The sequence below is a fragment of the Mandrillus leucophaeus genome, unplaced genomic scaffold, assembly GCF_000951045.1.
Source record: "Mandrillus leucophaeus isolate KB7577 unplaced genomic scaffold, Mleu.le_1.0 Scaffold516, whole genome shotgun sequence".
Lineage (NCBI taxonomy): Eukaryota > Metazoa > Chordata > Mammalia > Primates > Cercopithecidae > Mandrillus > Mandrillus leucophaeus.
In genome coordinates, this window is record NW_012105542.1 from 639,489 (window position 1) to 658,588 (window position 19,100).

Here is a 19,100-nt window from a genome sequence, read left to right on the forward strand (position 1 = left end):
TTTTCAAAATCCACGTTCCCTTCAGCTTGTTTGCCTGTCATGTTGGAATAATCCATCAGACATGGATTCCGTGTGTGAATGCACACTCTACTTTTCTGCAGCAACATCAGCAAGCCTGTTCCTGGCAAGGAAAGATAACGGAAGGGAACACCTGGCCTTCCTGCTTTCTAGGTGACCAACTTGTCCCAGTTTGACTGACAATTTTCCAGTTTTAGCTTTGAAAGTTCAGCTGTTGGGAAACCTCTCAGTCACGGGCACATGGGAATGGTTGGTCACCCTAATGCTTTCAATTATACCTGTGGTTGGAGTAGGGGATAAATTTTTCACTTTGCAGCCTTCTGCCTGCCCCCACCTACTGGCTCCTCCAAGAGAGGAGAGGCTACTAATCTGACTGGTCTGAGCTTGGGACACTGATTGGGTCATATCTAATTAGCAGGTGGGGTCATCGTAGGTAGAGTGTAGTCTCCAAAACTTCCTGATTCAGGGTAGTATGTAAACATCCCCAAAGCAGAGGCTGTCCTTTGGGGACCAGCCAAATAACCCCTGGATTGCCTACAGAAAGATTTCTAAGATTTAGATATATGCACAAGAAAGAAGGGCCCAGGCAAGTTGTTAGCAAAACCTTCCTGACTGCACAGAAGAGAAATACTGCTTACTTTTTCTCCCACGATTTTAGGTAATAGCTAGTATGTGTTCACTGGCATTGCTTAAATGCACCACTTGGCAAACATGGGGGCTGTTTCCTTTCTCCATCACCCCCTTGGGTTCATGAGTTCGACTTACTGAGAACCCACTCTGTGCCAAGGACTATGGTAGGCAGTGGCAATGCAGACAGAAATACTGATTCCACCCTCAAGGCTTGACAGTTTAGCAAGGAAATAGGCAAGAAGAACCAACTGAAGAAAAAGGACAGAGCCTGAGAGATGAAGGCACATTTAGTTAAAAGCAAGGAGGTTGATTAGGAGTAAAAGCTGTGGGTAGAAATGTCAGGGGGGCAACACTGTAAGAGACGATGCAAGGCAGATCCAGAAAGACTGTGAATGTGTAAGACCCTTGAAGCTAGTGTGAACCTGTTGAAAGGTTTTAGGAGGAATCTCCTTCTTTAAAGACTCACACTGTTTCTTGTAGGTGTCCCAGCTGTCATGAATAGCTGTCATCAAAGGCATCCTTCCAGCGAATATCACTCCTGTGATGGTGTGATTGGAAATGGAGAGGAAGGGAGCACTTGTGTTTGATTCATCTAGAGATGGTACAAAGCTACAGCAAGAGCCACAGAGGTATGGATTGTGAATACCTAAAGCTTGGAGTCATGCCATACACCACAATTTCTAGGAAAGGATGAGCTGAGTCAATGCTAGGAGGCCTGTATTTCCCACCATGTGCGATGGGGACAGATGTCTTCGGAGACCCATAGTCTCCCAGAGGAACTTGGGGCATGGGCTGCATGGGAGACCAGCTGCCTGGGAAAGACAGGCTTCCTAGGAATGGGAACTTGGCTTTTTATGTGTGTGAGAAACGTCAAATGTTTCCAAAACCAACCAAATAGCTGTCAATATGGATATTTTCCCTAAACACATTGCTAGACAGACTGTAAACTTGGTGTCAGCAAAACCAACACTGGAATGGAAAATAAATGCATTGAAATTTAACAACTTGCATTGCTGTAACATTTGCAATAATGTCAATGCCAGTGCTGACGATGCTATGAAGACTCAGAACCAAGGGATTTTCAAGGTTTATTAATCCAACGGGTTGGACTCCCCTTTCCAAAGTATCTTACCTCACCTATTCCCTTATTAACCTCTGATAATGCAGAAGTGATGTCTTTTATCACACTCCATTTCACCAGACGCACTATACTTAATTTTCCATCATTAGGTTTAATGAAAACCCAATTTCACAACTCACTTCTCTCAGGAACCTACAAGTAATGCTACGTTTTTATCAGGCCCAATTAAAAGACGTTATGATGTTCCTATTCGAGAGGGAGCTTTAAAACTAATGTGCGATTCTGCTGCTAATCCAGCAAGGCCACTGGAATTCACATGCTGCTCATAAAATGTAACTCACACCAGCTGGCCCAGGGACAGAGCATTTTTCATTTTTTCTCCTCACCAGCCCCTTAATTTTCATGCCATTTCAACTTCTGATTTATGGGTCTGGTATGTTTATTTATCGTGTAATAATATTTTAGATTTCTTTCACACTTTTTATATAGCTGTTGCCTAACCCTGTGAATTTTTCTGCAGTAACTCTTGTCACTGCCTGCGAGGAGCTTGTGGGATGGGCAGAAGGATTTTGGTGATGTGTATAAGATTTTGGGTTACTGTCTCTCTGATTTCCTCTTTGCTGTCTCTCTGCTCTCTCCGTCTCTTCCTTGGGATCCTAGATTCATCGCCGCCACTGCCCACCCCTGGCCCCTGTCCCACTGCTACCAGCCATATAGATCTCCCTCTACCTTTAGTCACATATTTCCAGTCACTTGCTAGGAATTGCCACTCCAACTGGTTAAGAAATATTTAATGAGTACCTATACTGTACAATGCACCATGTTAGACACTGTGTTCATACAGGAAGGAGGTATATTCAGGTTTAAATAAGCAGGCCACAGCCCTTGAAGGAGGGGAGAAGAAAATATAAGGTGTGCGTGAATAAGTCTAACTAAGATAGGGAGAGATAGGCATCTAGGAGATGGAAGAAGGATGTGCCATGGGGTCTGGCAATCTGGAAACATTCTCCAAGCTTTAGGCATTCATGATCCACCTCTGGGTCTCTTGCCATAGCTGTGTACCATCTATGTGAGAGCTGTCCAACAGAACTTTCCACAACAATGGAAGTGTTCTACCTCTATTCTCCACAGTTTGGTGGCCACTAACCACATGTGGCCACTGAGCATCTGAAATGTGGCTAACGAGACAGAGGAACTGAATTTTAAATTTTGTTTCATTTTAATTAATTTAAATGGAAATATCTACAGGTGGCTTATGTCTACTATACTGGGCAGTGCAGATATACAGAAAGAGATAGGGAAAGGAAGAGAGTTCTAGAGTCACACAGCAGGGCAAAGAGGTCTAGAACAGCACTGACCAGTGAAAATATATCGCAACCCATGTATGTAATTTAAGATGGTCTTGTGGCAACATTAAATAAGGTGAAAAAGAACACATGAAAGTAATTTCAATAATACAGTTTACCTAACTCCATATATCTGAAATATTTCAACATATAATTAGAAAAATTATTAATGCTATATTTTTACATTCTTTATTCACACAAAAGCTTTGAAATCCAATGTGTATTTTACACTTACAGTACATTTCAATTCAGACTGGCTGTATTTCCAGGATTCAACAGACACTGGTAAATCGTGGGCTACTATATGGGACAATGCAGGTGCACACAGACTTATCCAGAGCCAGATCAAGTTCTAAAGAGAGGTAATTTAGAGCTGGAGTAAATGCTAAATAAAAAAACACCGATCCAGTGTAAAACAGCTCTCACCCAGCACCATCAAAAAAAAAAAAATTACATATTGACACCAATGTTCTGTATTTGCACTGTTCAATATGGTAGCCACTGGCCCTCTGTGGCTATTGAGCACTTGAAATGTGCCTACCGGTGCTGAGGAAATGAATGCTTAATTTGATTTTGATTTATTTCAATTTAAATAGCCACAGGTGGCCAGTGGCTACCATATTGAACAATGTAGATCTACAGAATTGCATCCTTAAAATTTTTCTTCAAATAAACTCTCAACTAGTTATTTTGTTTTTACTTTGCCTCATTATGAATGATAGTGCAACATAAAATCATGAATATGATGTGCTAATTTTGTTTTAGTACTCACTAAAATGTTTACATAAATATTTAAGAAGAAGTCTGGGCCGGGTGCGGTGGCTCATGCCTGTAATCCCAGCACTTTGAGAGGCCTAGCTGGGCATATTGCCTAGGTCAGGAGTTTGAGACCAGTCTGGCCAACATGGTGAAACCCCATCTCTACTAAAAGTACAAAAAAATTAGCCAGGCGTGGTAGTGTGCATCTGAAATCCCAGCTACTTGAGAGGCTGAGGCAGGGGAGTTGCTTGAACCACGGAGGCGGAAGTTGCAGTGAGCCAAGATGGTGCCATTGCACTCCAGCCTGGGGCGACAGAGCAAGACTTTGTCTTAAAAAAAAAAAAAAAGAAAGGAAAAAAGGGTCTGTTCATATTGCATGAGAGGAACTCAATCTGCACCCTGAGAAATGTCGAGTCTGGGTCCCAGAATCAGATAGAATGGGGTTTAGATCATTCTTTGGCCAAGTGACAAAACTTTCTGCATCTCATTTTCTTTATCTATAATACAGAGAAAACACATGTTGTAAGGATTCAAAGAGATAGTGCATGCTGAGTGCTCAGTACAGTGCCTGGTATCCAGGAAGCAGTAAAAACCAGTATTTGTTCTGATGATTTTGTACCTAATGTCATTTTGGACATATGAGAATCCACACACTAGAGATGGCATCTAGGGAGTCATTTAGGGCTTCTTTCGCCTTTCCTTGTCTCCTCTCTACTTTCCTTTATGACACACTCCAAAGCCATCTATTTTACTCCATTCCTGCTGCTATTGCCCTCATTCAGGTCTTCATGACAGGACTATTCCATCAGTTTCCTAATGGCCCTTCCTGCTTTCACAGTTCCCTTTACACAGCTTTGATCAAGTCATTTATCTTAGCAAAAGTCTTCATGGAGTCAAGACAAAATTTCTTAACTACCTAATCAAATTCCTGTAGTTTCTTACCAGTATCAATGTATTTCTTCTATCCCTATTCATCCTAGCTCCATGTGCCCTTTAGGGAAGGAGAGTATGAAGAGTGATGTGTAAGTAGCTAGAGACTGCTCATTGAGAGGGGAGAGTCTGGGAGAGGAGAGAAGTTTTGAGGTGAGGAGGAGGCTGGGTCACCGGCACGGAGTGGGGATGCGACTGGAACCGACACTGTGGGGGCTGTGGCAACAGCAGGTGTCAGAGTCAAAGCATAGACTCTGAAGATAAAACTTTGGATTCAAATATCCACAGCTTTCTAGTTATAGGACTTCAAATCAGTTACAGCTGACCCTTGAATAACATAGAGGTTAGAGGGACCAACCCACTGTGGAGTTGAAAATCCACGTATAACTTATCATGCCCCCAAAACTTAACTACTAATAGCCTACTGTTGAGCAGAAGCCTTACTGATAACATAAACAGTAGATTAACACACATGTTGTATATGTGTTATATACTGTGTTCCTACAGTAAAGTAAGCTAGAGAAAAGAAAATGTTATGAAGAAAATCATAAGGAAGAGAAAATATATTTACTGTTTATTAAGTGGAAGTGGATCATCATACAGTTCTTCATCCTCATTGTCTACACATTGAGTAGACTGAGGAGGAGGAGGAGGAAGAAGAGAGGTTGGTCTTCTGTCTCAGGAGTGACAGAGGCAGAAGAAAATCCATATATTAAGTAAACCTGTGCAGTTCAAACCCATGTTGTTCAAGGGTAAACATACTTTGAGCCTAAGGTCTTTATTTGTAATTACTGATAGTGATGACAATGATCATGATTCATCATCATCATCTTCTTTGAGAAGGCTGTTGCAAGGGTTAAATGTGATTCTACTGGAAGAAATCTCAAGGTGGCACCTGGCTAGCAGTCAGTGCCTCCCCTCTTCTCCCTCACAAAATACTAACAAAGCCTCAAGATAATAAACTTATAACAGCTCTGAAATCTAAGTCTATCCACTAACCTATTGCCAGAATTTGGGGAGAAAACTTCTTTATTATTGCAGCAGCACACATCCCATGTGCAGGAAGATATATACTTCATTTTGTAAAAAATTCTCTAAAATCCCTGGAATTGTACAACATCATCTTTCAATTGATTCAACCACAGGTAGTTTCCCCTCTAACATTGGAAGTGATTACATTTCCTTGTTGAAGCATAAGATGAAGCAGTTGGCTTGTGCTTAGGAGTCATGTTGTAAGAATAGTCTGTTCTGTGTTTTTGAATTCCAGACTTGCACTAGGGTAGGTGTATGAGATTTGTGACCGCTAAGGAACAGTAGATTCACTCCTCTTACTCAATGTAACAACAGATAGATTTACCTTTTCATGTATTTCTTATGTCTGACCAAACACACAGTAGGGTCGAACTTGTAAAACAAATAGTGATAGAATGCCACTCCACTGTGCCATTTTCTGTGGAGCCGAAACAAACATGATACAATTGACTTTGATAGACTTTGTTACTTGGGATAAAGCCAACCCAATGGCCTGAAGAATAGAAAAGAAATGCTTCCCATTTTCTCATTTGAATTCCTGAGCTCAGAGAATCAAAGAGTGTATCAGCCAAATAGCAGGGTTGGGGCATTTCCAAGCTCTTTCTCCTCCTAAACCTCCATCACTGGGGTCTTTGACATGGTAAAGAAAAAAGATGGTATCTTTGTTTCTGAGATGCAGATTCAGTGTCAGGAGGCAATTGCAATGGGAATAGTCATGGGAAAATGCTTCTAGGATTCATTTACTGTTTCTGATAAAGACATCAATCCTCCTGTTTGTGGGGAGACTATGAATTCCTTCTTTCACAGCACTCACACCAGATGGAAGGATGGTGTTAGACGCTCTATGTAGGGATGGGGGCTATGAACATCCATTGCTCCTCTTGCTTAAACCACTGCCAGAATTTGGGAGGAAAATTGATGAATTATAGCAGCATCACACATGCCAAGATGGCATGGAATAAAAGGATTCCAACAATAAGTAGGTGGACAGTGAGGCAACAATGAGGATCTGCCTCCTTTGTTTACTGGCAAACACCAGGTCTGGAGAGACTTCTCTTCCTTTAAAGTTAAATAAACAGAAACAAGATAATGTGAGGTCTTAGAAAAAAATTCACCACGTTAACAGTAAGGAAAATGACAGCCTGGATGCTGCAAAAAATACAATTAAAAATAAAAAGCCGTCAGTATTGACTGTTTACCCAAGAGGCATCCCCTGTGTTGTTACTTTCTGGCTAAGTTCACCATATGACTTGGTGGGGGCGGAGGCAGGGAATGACCCTACTTCCAGAACAAGGGACAAATCCTGATGTCCCTACACCATCAAGGTGTTCCGATCCCTTTTGCAAGTTAAATAAAAATCTTTTATATGATATGGGAGGGAAGTTCTATTAGAAGGCTTCTAGGAAAGGTTCTCTTATCTCTAAGAAGGACAATCTGGTGGCCTGTCTCTGCCACTAGATAGTACCATGTCTGGGTGTGATGCCTGGAACTGCTAAAACAATCTGGCATCCATGAGGGGAGCTGGGCTGAGGTTGTCCTCACGCCAAGATGAGATGAAGAGGAGAGCTTGAAAGAATGTGGGTCCTCAATGACATTCATGGGCATCTCATTCAACCAACTCTAACACTTGACTTTCTGTCCTAGAAGATAATACATTAACTTACTGCTTACGCCACTTTTATTCTTTTTTTTTTTTTTTTTCCTGTTACTGGCATCTTAATCTAAACAACAGAAAGCAGAAATGCATTTTAGGTTCCTTGACGTTTATTGAAAATGAAATGCAAGAAAACATAGAAGAATAAAGGAAGTTAAAGGTGAAATAATAAGACAACAGATTTTTCCAAAAACAGATCAAGTTAAGAAGTAGCTAGAAAAAATATTTACTGGGTGAGGTGAGCAACAATTGTAAAGAAACAAAAATGCAATAGCAGAATTAAAATGGGCATTGGAATCTGTAATGAGAATAAGCAACAAGCAGAAACTTGTAGAGAATTAATTTGAAAAACTTGGAGATTAAAAGGCAAGGAAACCAGAATACAATGTGTGTTTCCTTTGTATCTATCATCTGCTCATGTGTGTTCACGCGTGAAGGCAACAAAAAGACATTTTTACAGGAAAGAAAACAAATGTATAAAAGACACAATTGGTGTTACAGAAGAAGAGAACAGAATAAATGGAACAGAAGCATATTATGTGTCCTTTCTTATCAGAATACAATATTAAAACAACTCCTTGGCAAAATAAAAACTTAAATCTTCACATGTAAAGAGTTCTCCACCTACAACTTAAAAATAGAGCCTATATTCTGATACAATTGTTTAAATATTATTGATGTAGAAATACTCAGATAAACATCTAGGCTGCAAAATGGCTGTGTATAAAAAATTAGGAACTACGTTAGTCATATTATTTTTGCCCAAATTTAAATTCCAGAAAACAATGAAACAAAATTTTTCAAGGAAAAATAGTGTGACTAAAAAATTATACAGTAAATAGTTTTTCATGTTTGAAGCCATGGAAGGGCATTCCCTGACACATAAAGATTCAGTAGTTACGTTGGCTCGGATTCTTTTCCAGAGGGTTGGGTAGCTGAGAAAGCTAGTCAAGGATGTGAGTCCAGAAATAGAGAAAAAAACATCCACAAGAATGGAAGAAGTCTTGTTATAAAAAAAACTGATTTGGCAGACATAGATATGAGTGTACAAATCACAATAAATGTCAATCAAAACAGAATGAACTATAAGAAGTAATTCTTAAATCAGATTTAAAAATCTAATATAAAAATTCTTGGCTAAAATTTCCAATTGTATTAACAAAAACCAGGAAGTAGGTGACTGATACATCACTAGGAATAAAAGTATATTATCTTCTTCACCTTTCATAATGGATAGTCAGTGTGTACAATTTCAACCCTGACACTCTTAACTGAAAAATGCAATTTTAAGTGAATATGTGTGTACTGTAGAGGGGTGTGTGTGTGTGTGTGTGTGTGTGTTTAAGGCATCAACTACTAGCATAACAAGAAGAATGAACAGGATTCAAATGGAGATAAAAAACAAAACAAAGAAAACCCTAACTTCTACTATAGGTGCATCTGGCATCCAAATTTTGTTACTTGTTTGATAGAAGCACCTGCCAACATAGAAATCAACATTAAAAAAACTGTGTAATACCACTGAAAACTACGCTCTCCTGACAAGCAAATGAGAAATCATCCTGTAGAGGTATTTTCATAATCCAAGGCACATTAATTCCCACAGAACCAACTTGCCTCCACTAAAGATGAACTCACAGTAAAAAATAAATTATAAAGGATGACAAGAGCCTTGTAAGGAAGCTTATCCCCATAGGAGAGAGTCAGGAGTCATGATACACAGAAAAATACACCTCGCAAGAATTGAAAATAATAAAACAATCCAAGAGACTATTAAGTAAATACATTTAGATTGATTAAAGATAAAAAAGAAGGAATATGAACCATTGCAATAATGCATACATGATAGAAAAAGGACAGGTGGGTTTGAAAAATACACATTCAACTTCTTGAGATAAAAAACATAGTCACTGAAAATAGAAAGAAAATAAATATGTATATAAGAACAGACATTCATGGAACATAATACAAGTTAAAGATACAGCAGAGGAGCTGGAAAAAAAAGCAAAAGCTGGCTCTTTACTTTGAAAACACCAACAAATTAGACAAACCTCTGCCAAAAAATGATTAAGGAAAAAAGACACAAATAAGCCACTTCACAGTTGTTAGATACTGATAGAACATTTTCAGCCCAGGCTTAGACTGGAGGATGACTAATGACCAGAGAAGTCCTGAGACACATCTCAAGACTCTGATGGACATGGTCCGGGTCAGCTGGTAAACACCAGCCCATCACCAGGGTGCTAGCTTTTTGAAAAAGAAGTCGTATTTTGAGATGATAGATTCACATGCAAATGTAAGAAATAACATAAATGGGTCTTAAATACACTTCACCCAGTTTTCCCCAATGTTAGCACTTGTGTAACTACAGTACAATATTATAATCAGAAAATTGACATATATTTTACTGATCTCATTAAGATTTCATTAGTTTTACATGCGCTCATGTGTATGTTTATGCAATTTTATCACACGTGTAGATCTGTGTGACCACCATCACAGTCAAGATGCAGAAATGGTTACATCACAAGGATCTCTCATGCAATGGAACATTAGCTTTGAGTCTCTCTCTTGTTTCTACATGATCCCTGGTTACTAGATTCTGGGAGACTGCAGCAATAATGAAAAGAATTGTCTCTCAGTGAAATGCCAAACTCTGCTAGGGATTGACAAACCGGGATCCCATCTTTCCTGATGCTCCTTTAATCCAGGCTTCCACAAGACCATAACATGTGGTTGGTCATACATGCTGTGCACTGTTCAATTTTACAGGGTGCCATTCCTTTCACGGCCCTGCTTTTGTGATCTACAAGAGCCATCAATCTTTACTTGTTCCAGTGACTAGCGGTTGTTATTTTCATTTTGAGTAAATCAAGTGGAAAGTTTCACCCATCTGGTCTAGAGGGGAAGCAATAAACAAACATTAGTTTATGGACTTAGTTCCCTAAGAGCTAAGGCAGAGTTAAGAAACAAGACCTCTGTTCAGAGTTTCTTCTATGTGTCTGGAGTGAATTGGGTCACCATGAAGGGTTTTGTGTATGTCATGTGTGTGGGGAGTGTGCGTATCCTGGCAAGTATGTGAGTTTTCCCTTACCTGTTCTCCAGCTGGATATAAATGGCTTTTTATCTGTTTTAGAAAATAAACATCTAGGTATAATTTTGTTCAAAAAAGGGTTTCACTATTTTTTAAAAAACTTTCAAAATAATTTTTTTCTTTTTGTCAAAATTCTATCAAAATCAGTGAGGAAACAGGCAGCAAAAATGCTGATACCAGTGTTCCACAGCATAGGTTGTATAAACAATACATTTGAAAAGAAATGAAAACTCATTGAGTTTGCTAGAGCAACAGATGTTTAGTAGTGATAGGGATTCTCTGTGGCTGGCCTTAACCACTTAGTGATCAAACTAGGAAGTGAGGGAGTAAAGCTGAGGGGTATGCATGGGATCCTGGAAATATGTTGTACCACAAATAAGAAGGGATATAATTAAGGGCTTTTTAAGTGTTTTAACTGTTGCACACTGGAAACATAAGCCCTTTTTGGTAACATGTAAGTTGATCGTTTAATTCTTGCATATTCACCATCCATTTATACTTTCAGAGACACTTACATTTGAAAATAATGGCCTTGAAAAATGCTGAACTTTGACCAGTAGAAAAACAACCCATAAACAGACAATGAAACATACGCCTAAAGAATTTTGTAAACTGATGATAAGGTAGAGTACAAATATTGGTTGGCAAAGAATGTATTCCCAGAGAGTGTATTCTTTTTCAGAAGAGAATGAAGTATATTAAAATAAGATGAAACTGCAAGGTGGCTTAGTGTTTGAAAGATTAATATTATTGGAAAGTTACTTCATGCTATCAGTAAGAAGTTCTGCATGTGACTATGGCTTGTTAACATAAATAGCATATGCAAAAGAACTTGGAAGAACATGTCTCGGTCAGTAAGTTACTCAAAGCATAAATAACAAAGAAAGGTAAATCATACAGTTTTAATATTTTTGCAAGCATGAAGAGAGTGATAAGGGTATGGCATTTCAGAGCAGTTTATATGGAAGGAAAGACGGATTCAATGAGGAAGGATCTGAGTTATAGATAAAGGGATTGATTCAGGCAGCAAGCACAAGAAATGGAAAGTGACCCTGCATGTCAGTTCTGTGTTTCACAGAGCCACTACCAGCGTAAATAAAACCCGGTATTGGTAGATCCATGTGGACTCACCTGCCCCTATTCTCAAACCATCACTTAAAGGAAAACTTGGGCAGATGAACTTAACCTCAAAGTGGGGCCCTGTGTTGGCTGGGACTGCCAGCAACTCGGACAGTCTTCTGCCTTGAAAATTCTAGAGTGTTAGAAGAATCTGACATATTGAGGAAAACAGCGAGTCCAATAGGAAAGACAGAGAGGCTCACACCATACTCTCTGAAGATAGGGAAGTGGTCTAACGTGTACAGACTTTGGACATGAATAGCCCTGAGTGAGAACCCTGACACCGCCACTCACTGCCTGTGTGACTTTGGGCAAGTTACTCAATCTCTCTGAACCAGTCTCTGCAAAGTCTTTATGGCTGGTATCTCTGAAAACTGGAGATAGAAAGAGAAAATCAAGCACTGATTTATAATTGTTAGAAGCTCAACACATCATAGGTTAGAATTGTTAGAAGCGCAACACATCAGAGGTTAACCCAACAGAAGAAGAGATAGTCATTGCTCTCCATGGCCAGGATCCTCAGATCTGCTGCCCCTCTCTTTCCAGATTCATGGTGGCTGAAACAGCATCCTTACAACTCCTTGAATCCCCTCTTCCTTCTCCCTGTTCTTTTCTCCAAAATAAGGCATGAGAACTTTTTCAAAGGCCAAAGCTGAGCATGTCACCTCCTTGCTCAAACTTTTTATTGGATGCCTGCTGTCCTTTGGATATGTTCCAGATTTAAAATATTTAATATGGCTTCAAGGCTATGATTGGTCTAGCTCTCACCCATCTCATTTGCCTCATCTTATGTCTCTGTGTCCTTTGCCCACTAGGCTGCAGCCACACTGTCTCCTCACTGAATTCTCGCCCATCCAAGAATCTGTACAGGATGTGCTATTCTCCTGGAGTGTTTATAACTTTTTCCCCAAACTTCCAAGGCCACGTGGACTCCTATTCACCCCTCAGCACTCAGCTCAAGTCACTTCCTCTTCTAGAAGAAACAAACCAATCTGTGGTAGGAATGAATGGTGGTTACGAACTGGGTTGAGTAGGGGCAGGAATGGGCATGAGGGATCTTCCTGGCAAGTCTGTATATTACAAGGGGGCTGGATTGCACAGTGTATGCAACAGTTGAACTCATAAAATGGAAAACCGAAGATTTGTATATTTCTTTGGAAGTAAATTTTATCTCAAAGGAAAAAAGAAGAGCAGACTCTTGAGTCTGCATTAATGATGTGCACAGTTAAATATTGGGAGGAAAGGGAAGTGTAGTGATGTCTAAAATTTCCTTTGATATGCACAAAAAATTAAGATGGATTGAAGGATGGATATATGGGAAGATAGGTAATAAAATAAATATAGTAAAATGTTAATAGTAGAATCTAGGGGATGACTGGTCACTAAAAATATTTTAACTTTTCTGAATGAAGATAACATGGAAGACATCCCTGTCTGCCTCCATCCCCATCTGAGGGTCCCATGTTATATCCTAACAGTATCATTTTCATGAATTACAATATATATATATTCCTGAACATATATCACCTTCATGAATTACTATAGTTATTGAATAATAGTGAGATTAATATCTTATCCTTCATCAGACTGTAAGCTCCATGAAGATAGGTATTATATCTGTGTTGTTTACCAGTGTATCTCCAGAATCTAGTGCCTACTCTGGAAACACTCATTTGTTAGGTACACCTCGCTCTCTGAAATCCACCCTCCACCTTTTGAACAATACTAAGCTGTACTACTTCATTCATTCAGTAAGAGCAGAAAGAATGTTATTGATAAATACAGTGTTTGTTTATCTTCAAGGTTCATCTGTCATGCCTTCTAATTCCTTTGGTGAGGATATCATGATCTCTATTACCTGCCTCAGTTCCATTTGCCTTGGTGAGTGTGGGGAGCTTGATAAGCCACATTTACTCAAAATGTGTATCTTCTCCAGATGAGCTTCTGGTGATTTTAACTACACCCAGATCCAAAGCTCTTCTCTCAGAGTGAAAATGTTCAGCTTCACTGTGGTTCCAGGTTGGACTGGACATGATTTGGAGTTTCTCATTGGCTCCAGGGTTGTGTGTGCACCAAAAACAACTGACCCAGAATTTTGTATTATGTATATATCACCAAACTCCATAACCTGCACACTCATGGGAAGATGTGTGATAGAAGGAAAAGACTTTAAGTCATGCCTCACACTGAAAATACAGGCTGCTTTTATTTTCTATCTCTCATTCATCAAAATCATAATAAGACTAAGGAATGCAAAATAGTTGCAGAGTAATACTTAGCTAAACTAGAAAAACTCAATTTTGACAGGTCTTTACAATCTTCAGCCTGACAGGTGACTTCGTCTTTTGTTGATGTGCAAGAAAGAGAAAATGAAATAACTAAACTTGCCTGAAAGAGGAAATTTAAATGTGCAATGGATGTTTGAAAGAGTTTGCCATCGTCATGGGTAGATAAAAGCTTCCTTTCTCCATTTCAAACTATGTCCTCGATACTTAGGCTGAGTTTGTGGATATAATGAACTACAAAGACAACAGGACATTAAGACAATGGAAAGAACTCCGTTTGAAAGTTACAAGACCTAAGTTTTCATCCTGGTGTTTCCACTAAGTTATCTTGCACAATTACCTTCACCTTTGTGGATCTTAATTTTAAAACTAGGCAGCTGAATTAGACCAATGCTTCTCAAGGTATAATGTACATATCTAGAGATCTTCTATAGGCAGATTCTAATTCAGTGGGCTGAAGTGTGGCCTGAGAGCCTGCATTTGTAACAAGCTCTCAGGTGATGCTGATGATGCTGGTCCATGGACCACACCTGGAGTAGTGAGGGATGAGGTGGTCCCTAAGGAAGCTTCCAGTTAAAAGATACAATATGTTTGTTAAGTTTCACTTCTCATAAAAAAGCAAACATTCTTTCTGCTCTTACTGAATGAATGAAGTAGTACAGCTTAGTATTGTTCAAAACCAACCAAAAATGCAACTAATTAAAGCTGATGGCCTTAACCCTGGAAAGAACAGATACCTAACACTCTCATAAGAATGAATAAAGCAGTGTGTCCCCATCAAGGTTCAGCCTGGTTGATCCTCAGCTGCTGTATTATAGAGGTTGATCACTGAAATGCCAAACTACTTTGTTTATACAGTAGATTCCAAATCCTAGTACTGTATAAGAGTCATTCAAAGAACGTATTAAATATAGATTCCCTTGCTCCATACTCTAGGCATAAGGATTTAGTGGCTTTAGTTTGGGGCCAGTCATGTTTTGGGAATCATTGTTATAACCATTTTATGGGGGGCAGGATAGCACCTAGGGAAGAAAAATGTAAGTTTGACCCAATTCCTTATTGAGAACATGGTAAAGATCTTTCTGTCTCCCTCCCTCCCTCCCTTCTCCCTTCCCTCTCCACCCCTTCTCTCCTCTCTTTTTTCTTTCTTTCCTTTCCCCCTCCCCTCCCCTTCCTTTCCATTCCTCTCTCTTTCCCTCTCTCCCTCCCTCCCTCCTTTCTTTCTTCTTTCTTTTCCTTTCTTTCTCTCTCTCTCTTTCTTCCCTTCTTTCTTTCTTTCTCCTTCCCTCATTCCTTCCTTCCACTTCCCTTCCTTTTCTTTCTTTTTCTTTCTTTCATGGTGTCTAGCTCTGTCGCCCAGGCTGGAGTGCAGTGGCATGATCTTGACTCAATGCAACCTCCACCACCTGGGTTCAAGTGACTCTCCTGCCTCAGCCTCCAGAGTAGCTGAGATAACAGGTGCCTGCCACCACACCTAGCTAATTTTTGTATTTTTAGTAGAGACAGTTTCACTGTGTTGGTCAGGCTGTTCTCAAACTCCTGACCTCGTGATCCACCTGCCTTGGCTTCCCAAAGTGCTAGGATTACAAGCGTGAGCCACCGTGCCCAGCCATAAGATCTGTTTTTCAAGCCTACTTGCCAGCCTCTGAAGAATCCTAGTGACTTCTCATAGTAATAAAGGTGTGCAAGTCACAAGAGAGTCAATGTTATAGGGAAGCAGTCTCTGAATAATTGCCCTTATGGGATGTCAAAGCTTTGAGGATCCCTGACAGCTGCAATGAGAGGTCTGGACTGTAATTCCTATCCTTCTTGTCTATTGAAATGCATCAGAAGAACCAGGGTTAAATCCTGGCTCTACTACTTATTAGTCAAAGGCTTTGGGCAAATTAATATAACATCTCACATATTAAGCCATATATTACTTATCCACTGCTACCTGACAAACTACCCCCAACCACAGCAACTTAAAATAACAAACATATACGATCTCAGTTTCTGCAGATAGAAATCTGGTTGCAGCCTAGATGTGTATCTCTGGCTCAAGGTCTTTTGTGAGGTTGCACTCAGGCTGACAGCTGTGGCAATGATCTCATCTGAAGACTCAGCTGGGAGAGAATTCAAGTTAACTGATTTCATATTTACTGACATGATCCTGGCAGATTCATTTTTTCATGGGCTACTGCAGTATGGGACTCAGTTGCTTGCTGGCTGTTGGCTGGGCATCTCCCTCAATTTCTTGCCAAGTGGGCCTCTTCATAGGGCAACTTACAACACGGTAGCTAGCTTCCCAAGGAACAGGAAGTGGGAGTGAGAGACAGCACCCAAGATAAAAGCCACAGTCTTCTTAAAGACAAATCTTGAAAGGGACACCTCATCACTTTATCATATTCTATTCATTGGAAGCCAGTCACTAGATTTAGGCTGCAATGAGGAAGGGCGTTATATAAGAATGTGGCACAGGAGGCAGGGATCATTGGGGCCATCTTAAAGGGTGCCAACCACGAATGCTAATATCACTCTGCAATGTTTTTGTGAGAACCCAAAGAGGTTCTCACAAGGTTGATGAAACCTTGTGAAAAGAGGTTGATGAAAGAGCATTTAAATATACACATATAAGAGTATATTATAATAATTCATTTCAAGGGATACAATCAAAATCTTCCAGCTGACTTTGCTTAGCTTTGCCAAGTATTCTGAGCCATTAACTTAATAAAAGTTTTTTAATTCATGAAAGCTTCTAAAGTACCCTCTTTACACTTTTCCAAAGAGTTTTCCAAGTTCTGATTTTTCAAGGAAAGTAAATGGTTTAATTTTCCTTACCACATGAATTGCCATTGACAACAATCTTTAATCATTAAAGAGTTAACAATACACTTTCAATTGCTTTACCCAGATAAAAAATTCATTCCCTAAGAAAATGAATTAGCCACATAATTGACAGCCAATTCCAGTAATAGAACACTAATTAAGTGATAATTCTAAGTAAAAAGTATAATGTGATGAATTTGCTAAACAATGGCCTAATAAATTTTCATGCTAAATAAATGGCTTGGAATGGTGACTAAACACTTACCACATTTAGGGTCAGTTGAAAAAGCAGTGATGCTTTCAGAAAACAATGACAGAAGTGACTGTGCCAGCTAACATCCTTAACAGTATTACACTGGGCTCTTTGCCAAGCAGGGCCAAGTGACTAAGTCTGAATGGGGTAGGTGTACCGGAATTTGGGGGTTGGAGCAATCACCATGGTGATAGTATGGGTGACTAGCCTAAATGAAGGCTTGGAATAGCCCAGTATAGCCAGTTGTAATAATAGCAGAACTCAGCAATGGGCAAGTAGATGGAAAATTCAATGCCAGATCGTCCTGAGCTAAAGAAGATCAGGGTCAGCATCAAGGACAGATCCTGAATGCAGTGGCTCCAGGGGAGATTCCTGCAGACAGACATGTTTTGTCATAAACAAGGAAGTCAAAGATTACAGTTTTCTCCTTACCCCAGAAGGCTAGGCTAGTGGTGAGACTCAGCTCTCATAGGAACAAGGGTCTTCACTATTTTTTGGAAGCACCATGGTTTCAACCCATTTAATTTACAATATTGCCTTCTGAAAGGATCTGAATTCAGAGGAGAAGTCCATATTTCTCATGGGTTCCACTGGTTTTGACTGACCTTTACAGCTGGAATGGGGTTCTAGCTTTCACATATCAGGCACATGCTTGCCTTGGGAGCCTCTAATAGAGACACTCTTTCCTGACATGGCTCACATCTCTTACCTTTTTAGTCTTTAGTCAGATATCATCTTCTATAAAACTGCAGTCCTCCTCCACTTATGACACCTGATCCCATTCAGCATGTTCTATTGTTTCAGAGCACCCTCACTTGTTATTATATCATATCATATAATGTACTTATCTTTTGATGTCCATTGCTTATTTCCTGTCTTTCTTTCCACTTCCTACCATCAATGGAATGTAAGCTCTAGAAAGACAGGGAATTTTTAATTTCTGTATTCTTCACTGATGTAGATTAAGAGCCTATAGTATGTTGGGCACATAGTAGGTGCTCAACAAACCTTGTTGAATAAATGAGTGGCAGCACGTTCTGAAGCTTGTTACACTCTAACCTCTGAAGAGAGTACTGAAATCTTAGAAATCAGTGGAGTAAACAAGAGCCTATATCCTCTGATTTTAAGACACCACTGTCCCAGTATTCCATCCTCTTAGTGGCTTCAGAGATGTCTGCATATTTCTCATTATTTGGGACGGGGTATATTATAGTAGTAGGATCATATGCAAGAGAAAGATTAAGTTTAAATCCCAGCTCTACTACTAATAGCTATGTGACTTTGAGCAAGTTATTTAATCTCCCTGAACCTCAATCTCCACATGTGTGAAAGAAGCCTAGTACCAACAATAACCATCACCTCATAGGTTGTAAGGATTAAATGATGTAACATATGCACGGCATCTAGCATAGTCCTCGGTATACAGTTAGGGCTCAATAAAAATTAGTTTCTTCTGCTTTCCCATTTAAATACAATATGATACATCTCTTGATACATAAGAGTAAATTGACTTTTCAGATTATGCCAGATATTGGGAAGGCTCAAAAGGGCATGAAATTGTAGAAGGGTAAGCTGTGACTTCCCGGGGAAGTGTAAAAGGCTGGAAGCTTAGAGCCCTCTGGAGGACAGAGGGGAGATCACAAGGGTAGGGGTGGCAGGGGCCACAAAGTGGGTCTGAAGAGTGTTCCCTCTGTTTTCCAGGGCTACACTGAGTGGTAGAGAGTCCAAGGAAGCCAGTATTTGGTGATGGGGCATTTAGAACTGATGACTAGGACAAAGACACCAGGATCAGGACTTTCTAAGAAGTGGAGGTGCAAAGTACACCATACATCTTTTCAAGACTAGTGCATGGTCCCCTCCCTTATCCTCCTCCCTCAACCTTCCTCTATGGGATTAAAATCTAAGAGTAACCCTAGTCATCGCTATGTCTGCAGGTCCTCATAGTCCTAGCAATGCATAAGATCAGTTGACTGAATACTGAATAGTGAAAGTGAACCACTGTGATCTCTCCTGACTTAAAATTAGCATAATAATTCATTCAACAAATACCATTCAATCATATTCATATGCCAAGTACCATACTAGTCTCCA

At 39.8% G+C, this 19,100-nt stretch overlaps 1 protein-coding gene across 1 annotated transcript in view; it reads right to left on the reverse strand.

The window, feature by feature from the left end:
• Positions 1-19,100, reverse strand: part of PTPRT (protein tyrosine phosphatase, receptor type, T) — a 724,687-nt gene that overhangs the window by 89,673 nt on the left and 615,914 nt on the right. Inside the window, exon 12 of the mRNA XM_011996484.1 lies at positions 1,115-1,240. Coding sequence (XP_011851874.1) covers positions 1,115-1,240 — 126 coding nt within the window. The remainder of the gene's footprint in view (positions 1-1,114; positions 1,241-19,100) is intronic.